This window comes from Mixophyes fleayi, chromosome 2, assembly GCF_038048845.1.
Source record: "Mixophyes fleayi isolate aMixFle1 chromosome 2, aMixFle1.hap1, whole genome shotgun sequence".
Classification (NCBI taxonomy): Eukaryota; Metazoa; Chordata; class Amphibia; order Anura; family Limnodynastidae; genus Mixophyes; species Mixophyes fleayi.
In genome coordinates this window covers 46,625,246-46,640,091 of record NC_134403.1, presented here as the reverse complement: position 1 = coordinate 46,640,091, position 14,846 = coordinate 46,625,246, and the positions used below count along the sequence as shown (strand labels likewise).

The 14,846-nt window shown below is 39.7% G+C and overlaps 1 protein-coding gene across 1 annotated transcript in view; it reads left to right on the top strand.

The window, feature by feature from the left end:
• MTMR6 (myotubularin related protein 6) overlaps nt 1-4,961 on the top strand; it is a 52,455-nt gene extending 47,494 nt beyond the window's left edge. Inside the window, exons 13-14 of the mRNA XM_075198913.1 lie at nt 76-202; nt 571-4,961. Of these exons, the coding sequence (XP_075055014.1) occupies nt 76-202; nt 571-831 (388 nt within the window). The 3' untranslated portion in view covers nt 832-4,961. The remainder of the gene's footprint in view (nt 1-75; nt 203-570) is intronic.
• Nucleotides 4,962-14,846: the final 9,885 nt, after the last annotated feature.

Sequence of the window (14,846 nt, the reverse complement as noted above, 5' to 3'; positions counted from 1 at the left end):
TTCTTCCATATAGTGCTTTCCACGTGGTCTTTACCTGGATGTTTTGTTTACTTCAGCATTGTCATTTGTGGACAGATTTTGGAGGAACATGTACCAACAGTTTGACTTGACACTGCACCCTAGACAGTCGGTTGCCAACCTACTTTTAAAGATGGCTGCTGAAAACGAAGGCTTGGAGGATGAACTGAAACAATTCCAGCTGGTAAGGGGGATTTATATTATTTATCTGGATTATTATTTTAAAGATGTACAATATGTATTTTTATTGATTTATTTTATTTTGAACTGCGGCTTAATTCACAGCCATTCTTTTTCTGTGGAAACAGTTGTACAGTCAGTGAAGGTGCGATTTATAGATAAACGTGAGTGGCTACTGGCTATCAGTTCTGTATGAACCAGGGATATCGCTAACTTCCTAGTGAACTGATAGTCTGCATTCTCAGTTAAGTAATGTCAAGGACTCCAAGTGGAGAAATACTGTTCCAGCCAGCAAATCACTGTCTCCACAGGAGCGCTTCCGTTGTCATCTTTCTAGTGAAGATAACCTTCCCAGTTTGTTTCCTTCTACAGAAAATCAGCAATCTTAAGAAGGAAGGAGACTATGCAGACAACCACTGTATCAGTTCCCCTACCACAGAGCCACCAAATCTCAAGGAGTCTCCCTGTTATAAGAAGGACCAAGCTCTTCACCCTCTGCAGGACCCCATTCGAACAATAGAGGGCAGCACCACAGAAGACAACCGTTATACTGACTACTCAGAGGAGGTGTCTAAAGCTGAGCCCTCCATTGTCAGCCTGGAATTTGGAGTTGCAAAAATGAGAGTTAGTTAAAAGTCGACAATACTGGAAGTGCCTTCGGTGTTTGTTAAAACCCTTCTAGCACATGGCTTATATCCTGTATATTACATAGCATAATGTTCGTTTACATGAAAGTGAGAGATTAGAGAACGTGCAGCCTGCGTTTGGCTTTTTGGCTACATGGAATGAAGGTAAAATCTTGTCAGCAGCTATTTTAAAGCCTTTAGGTTTAGACTGATTCTTTTAAGGACGTTAAATACATGATTGATATGTTAAGCAGGACTCATAAGTTGCTCAACATAGTAAAGTATTCTAACTCGTGAATATTACTTATTTAGGTATGGAAGTCAACAGTACTATAAATATAACACATTTAACCAGGTCCTCCTAGTTGAGTATATGAGCTTTTTTCCATCTACTGCTAATGCTGGAGTGTGCTTAACATGTCCCTATTACAGCGGATGTTTTATATCATAGTTATGTAGCTGTATTGTTACGCAACAGCCTGTAGTGTTCTAGGAAGGTCAGTTCATTTGGCTGTAAATTGCAGATTATTTCAACATATACGGAACACACAGATATCTCCTTAATGCATATCACAAACTCCTTTGTCTGTGTAATCCAAGAGCAGCCGACTTGGTCACATGGACCGCTAGTTATTTCTCCGTAAGGGTGAAGTATGGTAAGCCAGGTCTGCTAGCAATACCGTTTCTGAACTCCATTTGAAAACTTGTTAAAGGGAATCATTTGCACTACAAAACTTGAAACTCATTGGATGAGTGTGAGTGTTGCAGAGCGTTGTATGTAAATACTGTGCCATTTCATTTATTTTTTTTAAATTCATTAACCGTACGGAAAACTGTGGTGTAGATGTCTGACGCTTGTTTAACTAAAGATGCTGCTTTGTTTTGTTCACGTTTATTTCCAATTGTCCAAGGAGGCAGCAATATGTATGAATGACCTGGCTACAGATCTCCAGGGGAACATTGGTTTGCCAATACTGTCATTTTGAGGGTGTTTTTTTTTGTTTGTTTGTTTTTTTCTGTTTACAGCATCATCATTCCATATGGGGGATATAAACAATTAATTTTCCACCCCAAAAAATTATTGTATAAACGGTTTTTTGTTTTTTTGTAATGCATTAGTAAATCACATCTGCATCAGGATGTGTGTGTGATATATTGATCCACTGCATGTAATATGATGGTTGTCCGGAACCAACAAACGGCCAAATCAGTTCAATGTGGCTGAGATCAATTCCGTGAGTGATTTGTCATTGAGCTGTGGAGTCAGCACTTTACATGGACAGACTAAGGACCATTTACATATTCCTGGATTCATTCAACAGTAACATGGTTATTCTGAATTTTAGCTGGCTGTTTAAGTGACAAATCTCCATTCTAACCACATTTGTGTGTTGTTTTCATTGGAAAATAGATTTTCCCATTGAAGATAGATTATACATGTTTTCATCTGTTTTTAAGTTTTTATTTATTTTTCCATAAGATTAAAAGTACATGTTTACAGTCTGCATTATAATGAAAATGTACCTGATGCTTTCCTTCACTACCAAAAAAAGCCAAAATAATTGCTATCAACGCCAGAGCTAACTACCGCAGCATATGCTGGCTGAATAACATTAGCAATAGGGGAGGGAGAAAATGGCTGATGCACAGTCTGACAGCAACATGGCAAGGAAAATGTACCATGGTGACATGCAGTCATTTAACAGTGCTTTAATGAAGGAAGGACATGATTATTATTTCTTTTATTTTGCATTTCAGTGATTTTGTTTGTTTTTGTCCCTGTTGTTTACCCACAGCGGAGGCAGCCATTTTGTAAGGTGACACAATAGTCATGAGAAATACAACCTATCAATTCACTGAGAAAATGGCTGCCTCCAGTTTGTGTAGAGGTGACTGATTCACTTTAACACTGCATATTCCAATAATGGGAATACATTTATTTTGGTACATTGTACCTCACGCTTACAGGACATTCAACAGTACATTTACGTTCTATTAATATATATTCTGCTAATGTTAGTCTGTCTTCATTTTCTGTCTGTCAGCTGTTGTACAAATAACGCATGAGTTGTCCTAGCACTGTCCTAAAGCAATATAAAATGTATCGCCTTAAAAGAATAATTAGTCTACAGCATCATACATGGTACGCACAGAATCCATTATCCGGGCCATCTGTTTTATCTCTGTAGCTGTAAACAAGACCTGTTTTTGTTTTTTTTGTCTGGCAGTGTATTGATAACTGCAGAGCAGGTCCTCTCTAACACAACATACAGCCAATGATTTATCACCATGGAACTGTAAAGATGGCAGCATTCACTCTGACTTAGGTCATGACATGTTATATGTGTTTGTTTGTAATATGACATGACCATTATTTTCCAGTGTATGTTCATTTGTGTGAAAGGTCCTCATTGTAATAGTCAAGGGCTATTTCTTATAGGATTGTAGGTATATGGACGATTGAATACAATTATTACCTGTCATTTAATGCTGTAACAGTTCTATTTAAAAGAGACCAAAATTAGTTTTACCATCCCCAGGATCAGTAACAGCAGAGGAAAAAAAAGTGTGAAAAACACAAAGAATGTACACCTGGATTGTGGCTGAAACAGGCCCTCCTCAAAACAGGAAGCGATCCTTGACTCTTAATGACCTTTAAGAGGCAAGGACATTCCAACAACCCTTCATTGTAAGTCTCGTGGGGTCCCTTATACCCTGGGATCTACCAAGACTTTACCAAGGGAATAAAATCTTTGCCCCCTCCCATGATGGGAGGATTTAGGCGATTTAGGAAAGAGTGAGCCTCAGAGACACATCATTTCTGTAGATGTTGGGGCCAGACCCCATCAGGGCATAACACACCTTCTAAATCCATAAGGAAAAGATTCAAATGAAAATGACAAAACCAGGAGGTGAAATAACTAAATAGTGATGTGGGTACAATCCCAACCTTTAGCTGTGTCAGTAAAACTTTGTCCCACCCAGCATGAGGCCGGGACGGTAGAGCAAGTGCAACTAAGAAAAGAGCGGGTAAAATAGTGCCTTACTAGTCATGGTGGGGGTCCCATCCCACAGGGTGATTTTCTGGGACCCCTGGGTCACCACTGTTGGGGCACATATTATCCCGGCCATTCAAGTTACTTTTGCCACCCTGTCTCTATTACTGGAGACATTTTGCTGGAGCCAACTAAATCTGCCTCAGGGCATACAGCAGACATTGTTATAGGACTGATTATTAAACTTAGTGTTAGTTGGGCATTATGTAGTGATTAGCAATGCTGGAGTAAAGAAGAGTTATTTCGTTATTTTTTATAATCTTGAGGTGCCAAATTAAAAAGAATAAAACGTGTGTTTTGAAATGAGAAATAAAATTTTTTCAATGTTCCTCTGTAATCTTAATTTGTCAATAGCCAAACCCACTCCATCAATAATGGACTTGACCCAACACCACAGCCATTGAAGAAGAACCAAGTGGAACCAATGGTGCCTTTGTTGAGGATTCTAACATGGCACTCTAAGGGTGAATGTAAAGTCAATGTATGTGGTGACTTCCAGAGGGGGTGTATGTACTGTGCCTTGTGTTCTACCTCCTGTTGGATGATCAGGGTGGTGGGCAACCTTCAATAGGTCAGCAGTTGCTGGACAGCACATTCCATTGTGCATTGTGGGAGAAATGGTTAAGCAGCTACAAGCATATTGGAGGCCAGCTATTACTGCTGTATGTCATGGCGTAGCCTCACAGTACCTTTTATTTTATTTTTCCTTTTTGTTAAAGTGTCAAAATGTTATTCTATGTTTGATCTCAAAAAATTTATATTTTGTGGCATCTTATTCCTTAAAAATATCCTGTTTTATTGTGGAACTCTGACCTGTCTTGAAATACTGGACTGGAAATGTAATATTAAAACTATGCATAAGCCCTCATTTGGAACTCATAACTGTTCATTTCATCATCAACTAATACAAGTATTTTTGTCAAGGAAAGTTATAGAACCATCACATTAGCTGTACTGCTGCAGACCAGTGGGTTTATGTTCAATTAATGCAACATCTGGAATACGAAAAATTGCAAAATGTGTCCTCAAAATTCATGGTGAATTGTCAATGACAGGTAATAAAACAAATTATTCTCCTTTATTTGTGTGATGAAGTGAGACTCATTTCTTGATTGTCTAGGAGTGTTGGTGTGATCTTTCCTGTTGCTGCTCTTAAAGTGACATAGTCCATGATGAAAAGCTATAGACCACAAAACAGTGGTATATAATACTATGTACACTTTCTAATTAAATAAAGGGTAAAGTATATTTATTAACCGTATATCGAGATTTATATACTATATTTCTAAATTAAAGTGAAGGGAATAAAGCCGACACACACACACACACACATACATACATACATATATATATATATATATATATATATATCTTTTCTGTTCTTAATAAAAATAAAGCATGCAGTAGGAAAAGGCAGGGAGTCACCGTTGCTTATACAGCACTCATAGTACAGACCAGAACCACCTATTCTGCACTGATGAGATCACGGCAGGCTGAAACAGATCTGTCTGCTCGTGGGTGTTCTGTGTCAGCAGAGTCCTCTGCCTAAAAATCCAGTGTATGTGTGTGTGTGGCGCATTTCCCAGAAGCCCCTTTTTTTTTCTGAGTGGTATATTTGAATATTTTCCTGGGTAGCATTGCCTGAAAATCTTCCTAACTTTACTCGTTGTTCGAACAGTTATTACTATAATCCTTTTTTTTTGTTGTTGGTTTGTTTTGTTTTGTTTATACATTTGTGCTGCAAGAGAATAAAAAGAACTTTTGAAATGTGTCTTTCAATAAGCATAACATTAATCTTCCTTTCCTTAGAACAGTGTTTGCTAACCTGTGACACTCCAGGTGTTGTGAAACTACAAGTCCCAGCATACCCTTCCAGGAATAAGCTGCTATATATTGGCAAAGCATGCTGGGACTTGTAGTTTCACAACACCTGGAGTGTCACAGGTTAGCCTGCACTGCTTTAGAAACTGGGGTAGAAGTCACAATAATTTTATAATTAAATAAGTCTCTGATTTCTTTTTACCCAGACAATCTAAGACTTTTAAAGAAGGAGCGTTAAGTGACACGTGTCTGGGAGATAATAGCGCAGCATTTCATGTCTGTCTGAGCTGTCGTTCATATGACAGTTTAATTGAAGATGAGCAGGTAGCAGCAAGATGCATTTGCATCTGCAGAGCCCTAATATTATCCATAATAATTGTACTAAAAACTCTGCTGCATTCCTCATTCAGAAATCAAATTATTTGAACAGAGTTGTTAGTCGGTGCCTTTTGTGGCAGCACATTACATAGTTTAAAGACCACAAGGTTCTTTCAATGTTTAATTCAATGAGGGATATTTATGAAAAATGTTCCACAGATCCCTGTGAAGAAAACGTGGTGTTGCACATAGCAACCAATCTGAGATGTCCTAAGGTGTACTAGACAAATGACAGGTAGACATCATCTTTTCTACACAGTTATTTGTAGTCTTCATATATGCTGTCCAATATGTATAACAGAATTATTGCACTTTGTTGAGGACACGGTATTCTCAGTATTAAAAAGTCCATCAATGTAAGACAAGCCAGGCCCATTATAAAAAAATACCCTTAAACAAACATGCCGAAATTGCTGAGCAGCAGGACTGTCCGTCTATGTCAGGACAGCTGGGAGGTTTGGTATGCAAAGCAGGTGCATGAGGTGGCCGATAACAGAAACGTGTTGGATTTTGTCCTCTTGTACCAGTGCTCACCTCCTGTTTAACTCCTGTACAACTCTAACTATACTACACACTAACACGCTTGTAACAAACACACACTTCAAAGAAACACACTCTAAATACTAAAGCTGGGTACACACTACACGGTTTTCGTCCAATAATCGGCTCAATCAGCCGACATACGACTGCTCGTTCAAAAGTCGGGTCAGTGTGTTTAGTGACACGATGGTCGAAAGTCTACCCAAATGGACGATTGTCGCCTCATTTGGTTGGTCGTACCGTTTAATATTTTCGTACCAATCTCGTTTCCGTTCTGTAGTGTGTATAAACTTTCGACCGATCCACGACAATCCTCCGATACTTCCTCGACCTGGGGGGGCGTGTGTATGTAAATTTGTGATGTCTGATGTCCTTCTTGCTACAGCAAGCAGTAAAAGTACTGTTGCTTGTTGGCTGTTGTACTACTTATAGCCATTGTAGGTTTACAAACAGGAATGAATGAAGAGACAGTGTTGCCTTCTCTTTTTATGCGGTTTTGGGTGTTTATAGCGAAAGCTCTGCCCCTTCATGCTAATGTCTTTGGTATATCGTTACATGCCCCGCAAATGTTGCTTCAGTGTGTAGGAAATTGCAATCATTGCTCACGACAACATGGCTGTAAAAAGTCGCTAAAGGAACGTCCGCTCTTCCCTTTAAAAAAAAAAACAAAAAAAAAAAACCCATACCCTCTCTAGACCACAAGTGACATTATTAATGAATAGATGGAATTTTAAGGAAACTATTCGTGTGGGTGGTCTTGGGTACAGGCACCTTCCTTTATATCAGCTTTGGTGCAGTGAAGGGCTTCTAATGTCTTGCAGTTGGCAATACTAATCATGTCCTGGGTGTAGGTTCAATTACTTTCTGTTTAAATTTTGTGCTTGGAAGTAATGAGTATCTACGTTTCTCATCCTGCAAACCTTGGGAAACAAATTAGTCGGTGAACCTATTCCATATTTTCTCAGTCCCTCGAACCCTCACCGTAGGACAAGCCATCAATATCCTTCATGTTGAGTGGAGGTTCGGATACCATTCCTTCTTTTTATAAGGTGCCTCTGCCCTCAAAACAGCAACATTCCCAAAAGACCTATTATTATAATGTGTACTATAGTATGTACAGCATTCTGAGGGAACACTGTCAATGAGGAGCAATGTAAAAGACCATTTCCCTAAGGACAGGGACCAATTAAAATACACACCCCTAGAACTAAATGATACTAAAGGAGAACATGCAAAATGTAGTTGTGGGTGGAATGCACTTGTACTACTGTTTAATAAAATACAAAGTTCATCTTACATGTGTGGGGGTCCCATGATCAGCAGGTCCTCCATGAAGTTCGTGGTGGAGGGGCTAGGAAACATGGTTTTGTATTTGAAAAGGTTACATTGATGCAGAGCAGTGGCGGCCTGTATCTTTAACATGTATTGTTGTCTTAATGATTCCCAGGTCTCTGGTGCTGGCAATGAAGGTTGGAACCCCTTTGTACGAATCATAAGCCAGAAATTGTTTTCCCATGTTGATTTTAGTCCAATCTGACACCAAAGGTGCCCGATCGTTTCCAATGTGTGCCAGAATGTTCAGCCATCCTCTTTACTCATATATCCCCCCCTTCCCCCATAGGCTTTCATCTGTACACTGGAATTAAAGCACAAAATCCACCACAAAATTTTCAGCACATCTATGCAGAAAACCTCATTGTCTTATCATGACCCTTTGTTCCTGCATTAGTTGTCTTATTGCCACCAGATATCCATCCCAGTCCCACTATAGTGGGTTGTATAGGGAGGGATAAATTCACCATGCCCTACCTGGTCCAGCTTATCTCCAAGTGCCTTAGCTAGTGTCAGGCCAACACATACAGTCCCATCTGAGCTAATATGCTTAAGAGTGTGGGATAATGTGAAGGAATTGAAGGCCGTGTCTGGGGAGAGCTTAAGTTTTTGATGGATAAGTAGAGGCTTGGGCATCAAGGTTTCTGTCCGGCTGATGGACGTGAGAATTGAGAAAAGCTGCTCCGCCATGTCATTTCTAGTAGATCCAGGTAGCAGGAGTGGGTCTGCCAAATGTTGAGAGACTATAGGGTCTGGTACTGCCTTTGCAATTTGAGTCCCAGCTGGGGGTTTAAAGCCAGTAATATTACTTGGTTATTCCAAGCGTGTGTTGGTAGCCTATCCTTGTGTTTTCTAAATAGGAGTCTGACTTTCCCTTTATATTGTCACAATGGGCTATACCCAATTGCTTGAGGAAAACAGGATATGCGGGCAGTTTTTCTCACGTCTAGGGTAAATTTGAGGCTTGCTTCAGTTGACATTTTGATGTTAAACAAAAATGAGCATTAAATAGAATACTGAGCACATATTCATGTGGACTATAGTTAAGAAGCCTTTTACTAGCCAGAAATATCAGCTTATGTATTGCAAACATTCTGATTGGCTCTTAATTAGTCTAGTCCTGTCAACATTGCAATGCTCTGATTGGCTACATGTTGCTCTAGCCCTGTGAATGTTCTAATATTGTGGCCATGATGTGAATATTCCAATAACCCCATAGCTTCCAATGCAGCTCAGCAGTGTAGTGCTCTCACTATGGAAGGGAAAGATTTGGGTAAGGGAATGGATTGTTCATAATGACATTTTTAATGGAACATTCTTGTATAATAATTGTATAATTTAACTCCTGACTCATAGGACGCTCTTATTGTTTCTGTCTTGCTTTGCGTGTTTATGTAAATGTGCCCTTACAAAGAACACAAAAAGCTTTTCATTTTATTTTGATGAATAGATTCTATAACTTCAGAAATAGTAACTAAAGGGTGTTATTACTGTATTATTATAACACAAGAGGCTTATTTTCTGTTACATAGTATAGCAAGAATATTATTTGTAGATTTAATTTGAGTAACTAACTAAAAACAAGGTCACCATAATTTACAGATGGTCTTGATAGCACTAAATGGATTATATGTGTTAAAAAAAAGTGCCTTGTATTAATGAGGCATCAGAACACAGTCTTCTTTACATAAAAGCCACCATTATGCTGCTGGGCCTGTGCTGTTTAATGTAGGTGTCATGTTATGTATGTTCTGTTCATCTGAGTGCTAATAATGTAATGAATAAGATAACATCGAGAATTCCTATTTTCTTGACTATATGTATAGGATGTAAGGATGGGATTGCACAGTAATTGTTTTCATTTATACAGCACTAACAGTGATTTTGACATCCTTGCAATAAAGACAAAGCAAACAACAATAAACATATATGTATATATTATTGGGCTAGACCAACCTATATAAATAAAGTATAATACGGGATCTGTTATCTAGAATCCTATTATCCATAAAGTAAAAAAAAAAAAAAAAAAGGAATGATGTCATATAGAAATAATCAATGAGCATTGCCTGCTGCAGTTACTGTGAGGGTCTAGGGCAGGCCTGTCCAACCTGCGGCCCTCCAGGTGTTGTGAAACTACAAGTCCCAGCATGCCCTTCCAGCTATCAACTGGTTGTCTACCGGCAAAGCATGCTGGGGCTTGTAGTTTCACAACACCTGGAGGGCCGCAGGTTGGACAGGCCTGATCTAGGGCCTAATTCACTAAGTAACGCAAAATGAACGTATTGCATATTGAATACGGGTCTAGCTGTGCTCTAGCAGACAATACACTCCATGATATGTCGAATACATATGCAGAGTATAAAGTCCCAAAAGAACGCAAAGAAAACAAAACTATTAATGTCACCTGTTATAATATAGTTAATGATAAAATATAAAAAGAATACATTTATTAGGATATTATTAATGTCTAATATATATTTCTACAATAGCTCCTTATTGCAAAGACATGCTCTAGCATGCATACGTGATCGTCGCCATTAGTAGTCCTCATCATTTATTTCAGTAGCGCTTTACAATTGGGAACAAACACATTAATAAAAACAATACTGAGTAACACACAGACAGACAGGTACTTATACCTGATCTGGAGCAAATGATAGGACAGAAAAATATGTATCTACAGTTTAAATCAGATGTTGCTGTGTGTTTGAGCTTAGTACTCCCTTATTGTACATTGACGACGTGCATACGCCCAGTCCCCTCCCCGTTCTGCCCTTAAAATTGGAGGCTGTACTAAGGGTACTTTTGCGCTCAAATATGAATTGGATGTTGCGTTCACTGGCATTTAATCCAGTTCTGGGCATGTGTATAATCTATGTATGCAAAATATGGCACGTATCTGCATTTACATTCCATAATGAGAAAGGCCCCTAGTGTTCAGTGTGTGTTTCTTCGAAGTGTGTGTTTGTTACAAGTGTGTGTAGTATAGTTAGAGTGGTACCGGCGTTAAAGAGGAGATGAGCACTGCTACAAGAGGACAAAATCCAACACGTTCCTGTTACCATCCCCCTCATGCACCTGCTTTGCGTACCAAACCTCCCAACTGTCTTGACCTAGGCGGACAGCCCTGCTGTTCAGCGAGTCAGCATGTTTGTTCCCCATGGTGTGCGAGTGCATTACCTTGGTGAGTGGGTGATGTGGGAATCACAGCAGGTACCTTTAGTTTTATGTTGTCTCTGGCTTCACCTGCAACCCATTATAATTCACTAACTCACACCGCCTCATTCAGGTGCACGTTTTCTGGTATCCTCCATGGTGTACTCAAAGCCTTAAAATGCATAGTGTGGAAGTTCCCCTCGACTCACACCATACCGTGGCACAGACACCAAATTAACGTTGGAATGAATAATAGGATTTATTAAAATGAATTATAAACTTAACGTTGGAATGAATTATAAATTTAACCTAAAGAGGACTGTAAGGCGGACGAGAGCAGGGCAGTCAGCAACAGCAAAACCAATAACGGTGGAAAGGTCAGACCATAGTACCACCAACCCAGGATCATACCTTATCTATTGACCGGTGCTAAAAATCTTGTCCAACAGCAAGACTACGCCCCCTATTAACCGTCAGTATAAACCTGAAAATACCGGCCGAGGGGGTAGTGACCTATGACCAGATGAACTGAGCACCATATGCACACTTACCGACTGCACTGCTCTCCTACCCTAACTACAATTAACCTGCAACCGTAACCTAAAACCCTTACCAAATCCAACTTGAAGGATGGGAGGGAGGAATCCGGAGGCAGGAACACTCAGGTACTGCACGAGCTGTCTTATATATAAGGATTTATCAACACCCCCCTCCAGCCCCTATTGGCTGTTACTCTGTAAGCCTCATATGACTCAAGTCACTCACCCGCATGATTTTAACTTTGTTTTGTCTAAAGGCCACACTTCCCTTCTCTTTCTAGTGAATGTTTTGTATACCCACCTACTTCCTATGTCATGCCAGCTTAACAATCTTCCTTATTAAACCCCTTCCCCTCCACTGCCCTGCACTGGCTGATTCAGCTGGTACAGTTTATCTACACTCATAGAACATATTTCCGTCCTTCTCACACGATCTCCCCATGGATGCATTAATCCAACCTCCTACTTACCTGCACTTTCTCATCTCCAACACTTCAGCTTTATCCTTCTCTTCACTACTTTCCCCCATTACCCTCTTTCTCACCTATCGGAACATTTATACGCTCTTCCCAGCACCTTTGTCGCTTCCAGAAACTGGAACTACCCTCACACTTTGTTTACTCATTTATAGTATCTGACTCTACAATACTTCACGTGACATAACACATTGCTACATGGTGTACGTACATGCAATTACAAACATAGCAAATTGATAATATATAATACAAGCAGCCCATAAACTATAGCACAAGGTCACCCGGTATAATCCTTCAAGGCAAATGACACTTTCATAAACACTGGTTCCGTGTATTGTATATTAAGAAGGAAAACATCAAGGTTATTGTTCAACGAAACCGTTGTGGTCAAGTATGATTTATGTTTCAGTACAAATAAACACAATGTATGGTAGGTGTGGGTGCGAAGAGCAGATATTGTACATAAAGAGGAGTACAATGCCTCCCACACACCCAGCATGTCTCACTCTGAAAGAATCCACATGTTAACCTTCAGGTTTTTAATGTATTATAACATTATGATGGAACTAGTACACTGGCAGATTGCATCCGGCCCCTGTGTTAGTTTAAATGTTAAATATACATATTAAATAGAAATGTGATATTAAATGTGTTCTGTAAAATGAAATATAATCCAATCTTGCAATGTAGTGTATTTATGCAATTGGGTGGCTTCCTGCAAGCTCAGAGATTGCTGTTCCCCCTGCAAATCGCAGTTCACCTCCTGTGACAGGCAGGAAACACCAGTGATATGATCATCGTTGTTTCCTGCATGAAACATACCATCTGGCCATAGTAAGACCCAGATAATCTTTGCCACAGTGCCCCCGATGTTTATGACATCCCAACCTGTGTTATTGCATCACTAGCTAACAGTTAATAATAGCTAAACCAGCTAAAAGATCATAACAAATAAAGTGGTACAATGTATAAAAACATAAATGATTAATGTTATGGAAACAAAACGGATACACAAATATGTATATGTATCTACAAGAATATCACACTTACTTGCCCACGGTACCAAAAGAAAGCTATATATATGTGTCCTGGAAAAAACAAGTTTAAATTTGCTTGGGTAGGAAAAAAATTATTAAGTTATTCCCAGTGAAACGGACGCAGCGCAAAAGTGCGAAAAAAAATGGTGGGGCATGGGCACAGCTGAGATTGCTTTACAATCTAAGTCTAATTTCCTGGCAGTGAAAGGTTTAAAAGGGCAAAAGTAAATAAAATCAGCATAAAAGTATTTCTGTGCTGCTCCCTGAACAATGCAGTCCTAGGTCTAGTATGGTAAACACAGTCCTTCCTCTATGAAACAATCACATAGGCCTCTTGCCTTGTGCACTGATCTTTCCTTTATTTATTAACCACACGGGCAAGTACTCAGCTGGCCTCTATTTTGTCCCAGGGCACATCTTCCATCTAACGATGAGCAAAATAATTCAGAAATAGTTCAGAGTCCACTCATTTCAATGTTTCACAGTCAGGACATCCCAAAATTGCTGGTTTTAAATTCTTAAAATTTGTTTAAAAAATGGTCCCCTTGGCATGATTACATGACCGATGGAGAGAGCTTACCACTACCTGATCCCAATACTATATCTGATCCTTTACCCTTTAGTCTGAATGAGCCTCCACAAAACGGATCACGTTTAATTCTCGGGCTTAGTGTTTGTTCTGTCTACATTACAAAGACGTGTACAACAAGTCCTATTGTTACAATGTGTATTGTTTGTCTCCCTCTTTTATTTCCTGCTCTTTTATTGCCCCTCCCTTTCGCCTCTTCTTTTCTGTACTACTAAAGTTTAAAGATTCTTCTTAATAAAAACTATTGACGATAAAAGAAAAAAAATTGATTAAAAAGTTAAATATAACTTAAAAAAGTTAAATTGCAAACTTATTTTTGTTTCTTAAAACATCTTTATATTGATGCTTTCTCTTTGACTCAGTAGTAAAAGAATCAAATAATTGAATGAGAACTAATAATGCGAATGGTTCATTAAACCAAAGACACTTATCTCTAACCAGGGGCAGAATAGCGTGTTGCTGGACCATAGAGTAAAATTTGATTAAGGGTCCAAAGGTGGTCAGAGACCCTCTTCTGTGCATGCGTTGGTCCAGTGTATGCATAGTGAAGCATTTCTAGTTAGGGCTCTGCTCTCACCTACCTGTTATTGCAGCTTTCACAACCTGGTACTGATTTCTTGTATGCATCCTGGAATGTTGGGACCTGTCTTGAAAATGTATAGGTACAAGTAATATGGAAAACTGAGTAATAAGTAAACACAGATCACGTGGTATATAATACATACATTATATTAAAACATCACATTTATCACACCACCCCCAGCCACATCACACCATCCCCAGCCACATCACACCATCCCCAGCCACATCACACCACCCCATGCCACATCACGCCACCCCTAGCCACATCACGCCACCCCTAGCCACATCACGCCACCCCCAGCCACATCACGCCACTCCCAGCCACATCACACCATCCCCAGCCACATCACACCACCCCCAGCCACATCACACCACCCCATGCCACATCACACCACCCCTAGCCACATCACACCACCCCCAGCCACATCACGCCACCCCCAGCCACATCACGCCACTCCCAGCCACATCACGCCATCCCCAGCCACATCACACCACTCCCAGCCACATCACGCC